General features: G+C 37.1%; 1 protein-coding gene across 1 annotated transcript; it reads right to left on the reverse strand.

The window, feature by feature from the left end:
* Positions 1-742: 742 nt before the first annotated feature.
* On the reverse strand, positions 743-3,601 carry LOC133867440 (zinc finger protein SHOOT GRAVITROPISM 5-like). Its single transcript, XM_062304206.1, has 3 exons — positions 3,002-3,601; positions 2,494-2,893; positions 743-1,715 (listed from the first exon to the last, which is right to left on the reverse strand). The coding sequence occupies exons 1-3, from the start codon at positions 3,105-3,107 to the stop codon at positions 947-949; spliced, it is 1,275 nt and encodes a 424-aa protein (XP_062160190.1). The 5' UTR covers positions 3,108-3,601; the 3' UTR covers positions 743-946.
* Positions 3,602-5,183: the final 1,582 nt, after the last annotated feature.

Raw genomic sequence — 5,183 nt, forward strand, 5'->3', positions numbered from 1 at the left:
TGTCATGGCTCTAGCCATGAAAGATAACAGGAACCACACGAGCATGAAGAAACATTTACTTCCAACCCCAAAAGCTTTGAATGGTCTCTGCTTATTAGGAAAGATGCTGCTCTTCCTCTGCACGCACTGCCTTGGCGCTGATTCTTATGTGAGAGCGAGAGATGTGAAGGAAATCATGAATAGAGTTTGTTTGTGTCTGTCTCTGCAGACCTTTGAGAGCGACGACTGAGCTTGTCTTTAACCCCTTACAACACTGGCACTGAAAAACATGGTGCTTTTTATTCGCATTTATACCAGTCCAGAGAACCGCAGTGGCAAAGGACCCACACACTCTCTCTGTCCATATGTACAGGTTAATTTTGGTCAGTACAACTCTTTAATGCTTGGGGGGGGTTAGGGTCATCAACATTCAAATGTTATTTAATATATTGTTATATTACCTATATACAACTAAAATAATATGATAGTAAAATTTATTTCTTAATTTTATAATTTTTTTATAAACTTTTACTCAATCAAAAACTAATTTTTACTGCAAAGTCTATTAAATAATATTTCACCCTATCCATTGCCTGACCAACTTAATTTTGGGCAACGAAGATCACTATATAGTCGAGACAAAATCTAACACAAGAAAAAGCTGACGTATAGAAAAATGAGCTCATTCAATGAAATAGTTGCAGTATGAGTTGAGATAACCTACACACCATTAACATGCATATCAAACTATAGTGGGGGGGGAAAAGCTTAAATCAAAATAACCATTATGATAGTCTGCATTTACCAAATTAATGAACAAATAACATCACATAAATTGCAAGATACAACAACACTCTTTTTCTAATCAACCTGAGATAATTGATCAACCACAATAGCAACACCATCACTTGGTATATCTTGGTAAATAGATAGAAGAAAAGAAAAATAGAGAGAGAGAGAGATCTAGTTAAGGGTTAGCTGATTTTGCAAGATGATCAGTTCGATGGATATCGTTCTCCACTTCACCTTCTGTTGTTATGGCGGACATGTAACTCAACACCAGAGAGTTCTCATCGGAAGCAACCGCTTGAAATTGCTGCTTGCAAGCGTGGCAGGTGATTTGAAGAATAGTGGAGGTGACTTGCTTGATTGCGTGGTCCTTCAGAGCCTGTGCCTTGTCTAATTCAGCCTGAGCTTGTTGCCTGATTCTCTTTGCATTTGCAAACTCCTGTTCTGCCATATCAATCTGCCGCTTAGCTTGCTGCCTAGCCTCTTCAGCGTATGTCTTCTCCGCTATGGCTAGCCTCAGCTGTTCGCGGGCTTGTTCTTTCAGCCTTGACGTAATGCTCTCCTTGGGGGAGTTTCTGTTTGATTCATTTTTCTCTCCAAATTCACACGACCCAATGGAGAGCTGAAGATGGGTGGAATGATTGTCATCTCTTTTAGGAGAAACCGAGGCCGCAGCATCAATATTGGAGTTCGATGTGGTTGAGAGCTGAAGGTCCAGATTGTGGTAGTTTGGCACAGTAGGGTTCTTCAAGAAGGTGGTTTCTGGAGGTTGTGTTAGCTTTGGCATTACTAAAGCGGCTGGCCAAGGAGCTGTGCTGAAATTTGTGTCGCTGGATGGGCTTGGACTTGATGCCGTCCGAGACAAGCATGCTGGCTGGAGTGCTTGTGATTCATGCCGGAGACGACCCATGCTACAGGCATCTTGGTGCTCTATGAAACTTTCCACCCTAAAAGGCACAAAAGAGCCATTCAAGTACATTGGTTTATGTATATTAAACTAATACTAAACATATTTCTATGATTCTATATACACGTAGCAGCAAAAGAAAAGCATGGAACTACTCAAAAGGATTTGGTCGGAATAGATCAAGTGATCATTAATTATCATACTAAAAGAAAAATAAAGTACAAAAAATATATACATAAATGGACATTTTGACAAAGAATCGACCATGGGATTGATATGGAAGGATATATATATATATATATATATATATATATATGAATTAAATATGGTACAGATGTATTCCATACGGTCCATATCACCCACCGGAGAAAAATAATGTTGCTTAGCGAAAAGGAAACAAAAAAAAAAATGGAAAGAAAGAACAGGAGATATACAGTGGGATAAAGTAGATAGTAACGAAGGAGAGAAACTGTTTTGGGTGTTGGCTTGCCGATAGGATTCGAAACCAACTGCTCTATGACCAACAGAAACTGATCTTTGGGAAATGTGTTCAACTGTCAAAAACAGTTGTTAAAAATTGGATTAAGGTTCCATCAGTCAAAGCCAAACTTTTTTTTTAAACAATACTTTTTTGCCCTTTTTGAGTCAAAACCCAAGTTTAAGAAAAGGGATCCAGAACTAGTTCAATTCATGATCATGGTTATTATGGGGATGAAGATCGAAGAAGGTAGAAAAGAATAAAACCCAGAAACCCAAAAATCAAATACAGATCAATTTCAGTTTATTAATAAGAAAAAGGCCACGAGATTAAATTAAACCTTGAGAAAACACGGCCACAATCACAAGAATGGCCTCTAGTGCCGCAGGTTTTGAGATGGGCTTTGTAATCGGATTGAACAGCATAACCTTTGGAGCATTTCTCACAGACCCATTGCTTGTGATTGCTATGCTTCCTCCTGAAATGCTTCTTTATCCCAACAAGATCACCCAGCGCGTGGCAGGGATCGTGGTGCAAGCAGCTCGGCTCTGGGCAAACGAAAACTCGCTTCTTCACCACCGGATTCTCTCTCTTTAGCAACTTCCACGGCACCTTGTGCCTCCGCCGATGCATCTGAAGGTTCTGGTCTCTCTGAAATCCCTGGTTACAGATCTCGCACACATAACGATCCGATTCCAACAGCGTTTTCGGCGAGAGAGAGACCACTTCGGCATCCGGATCTGCGGCGCCAGAGAATAATTCAGAACAACATAGCTTAAACGAAAACGAACATATACAAAAACATCATATGAATATCAGAATATATATGAATATCCCTATAGATATACCTGGAGTTCCTGCCGGCCGTCTTTTCCTCTTGTTGCTATTACCGTTTTCTAAGCAAGAAAATGGCTCAGAAGAAGGGAGTGAGGAGGAAGAGTTATTGCCTAACATGGGTGAATTTTTCTCACTTTCTCTTTTGTGTGATTAATATAAGCCTAAGAAGGAAAGCAATCACCCCCTCCCACACTTTCTAAATAAAGGTTAATAATAATAAGTGATAACTAAGGAGAGAGAGGTGGGTCAGAGAGAAGATACAGCTAGAAGACTTGCCTACTGCCCTGCTAGGACATAGAGGAAGAAAAAAAAGCTCTCCCCTTTCGGTTACCTTAGCTTTCTTTTCTTTTCTAATTAGCTTTTAAACTTTCAGCTTTTTTCTATCACCAGCTTTCTCTCTCTCTTTCTTTCTATGCTTTCGATCATCTTCAACAGGTATTCTTGTATATCATCATCCTTATTGAACTTCTTCTTCAGAGAGAGGGAGAGAGAGAGAGAGAGAGCCAATCACGACGCTTGAAACTTGATCCCACAAGCAGCCATGGGCTCCAGAAGAACATCCCCACAAGGAAACAAAAGCAGTCTCATAATTCAAACACACAGTAAAATTTTTTGCTTTGCATGCAAAAAAATACAGGCCGGGTACACGTAAGCTCCCTATTCTTGTCAGTCTCCCACACCACCGTTTTAGAATCTCTCTTGTAAAAAAGATCTTCTGAACAGCGAGGGAGGAGGGCGCCATTGACCAACCTGCCCCTCACTAATGTGTGTATTTATGTTCAATCTGATTAATTAAATTTGAAGCAGCCTTTCTAAAGTTGACACTGTCGATGTAAAGTCGCCCTCAAGGGCATAGTAGTCAAGGGAGTCATAATTTCCTGTGCAAAAAGATGCTTACTTTTTGGTAAACTAGGTGCATCAGCACAGCAATAAACTTTTCTTTTCTTTTCTTTTCTTCTTTTTTTTTTTTCTTTTTTTTTTTTCTTTTTGGAAGATTTGAGTTAGGGTGGAAGAAATTAGCTTAACAGCAAGATCAATTAGCAGAATTGTCTTTTGAAGGTACAGTAGGATTGGAATTACTGAAATTAGACTTTGAGCAGTCTATGAGAGGGGCTACACTTGTTGGTCAAAGGGGCCTAGCAACCTCCCTCAGCTAGACTGTCCAAATTTTAATAAAATTTGGACAATTTAATTTCAAGAGAGCCTCATACAATGCATCTTGCAATATATATTGTGGACACACAAATATGGTAAGCAAAACGACACTAAATTCGAGCGCTAGCAGCAAATTTTTTAAATTTTTTATATTTTATAAAAATAAGAAAATTCACAAAAACCCACTTGGACTAGACCCTTTGCTTCCCTAAATCAAGGGAAAGCTACATGCTTTCCAAAATTTAGGAAAGTACTTTAACTTCTCTTATCCTTAATTTACTTAAAAAAAAAAAAGAAAAAAAAAAAAGAAAAAGCTTTTTCTTTCATCTTTCCTTCTTTTAGCATTGATTTGAAATAATATTTAAATGGTATAAAAAAAATGATAAGGAAAGCTAGAGTTTATTTGAATAGAAAAGAAAAAAATAACATAATTTCTTAAATAAAATAAAATAAAAAATTAAGGGAAGTTACTACATAATCTAATTTCAGGAAATCCTCATACACTGAAGTTTATACATTATACTCAATTAAATATGATAAGAAAAATGACATTTGCATATACATTATATACATTTTTTTTTTTATACCTCTTGTATACAAAATTGATCTTGAATGAAAATTAAAAACTATACTAACTATAACTATTCACACAATAATTAAGATAATAGTTACATTAGAAACTATATTTTTATCTTATTTTTACCATACTGACGTGATAGGCTGATTGACACTACCACATCAACAAAATAAAATAGTAGTAAGATAAAAGCGTTATTTCTAATCTTACTTTTAAGACAATTACACTTAACATATAGGCGCGTGCGCGCGCGCACACACACACACACACACACACACACACACACACACACACACACACATATATATATATATATATATATATATTTGTTTACTCAAGGCCAACGCCAACAAATGAAAATATTAATGCTCTACTTGTTTGGGTGTAAAAAAATTTCTATAAAATATTTTTCAAGATTTTTCGATGTTTGGTGTAACCGAAAATGATGATCAACAAAAATA

Source organism: Alnus glutinosa, chromosome 4 (assembly GCF_958979055.1).
Source record: "Alnus glutinosa chromosome 4, dhAlnGlut1.1, whole genome shotgun sequence".
In the NCBI taxonomy this organism is placed as follows: Eukaryota; Viridiplantae; Streptophyta; class Magnoliopsida; order Fagales; family Betulaceae; genus Alnus; species Alnus glutinosa.

What these genes read in the sequence shown, in the direction of transcription:
- LOC133867440 (XM_062304206.1), bottom strand. Translation starts at nt 3,107, where the DNA reads ATGTTAGGCAATAACTCTTCCTCCTCACTCCCTTCTTCTGAGCCATTT. An exon ending in ACGGCCGGCAGGAACTCCAG is followed by an intron (nt 2,894 to 3,001) that starts GTATATCTATAG and finishes CTGGCGCCGCAG; the next exon opens with ATCCGGATGCCGAAGTGGTC. An exon ending in TGTGGCCGTGTTTTCTCAAG is followed by an intron (nt 1,716 to 2,493) that starts GTTTAATTTAAT and finishes TGTGCCTTTTAG; the next exon opens with GGTGGAAAGTTTCATAGAGC.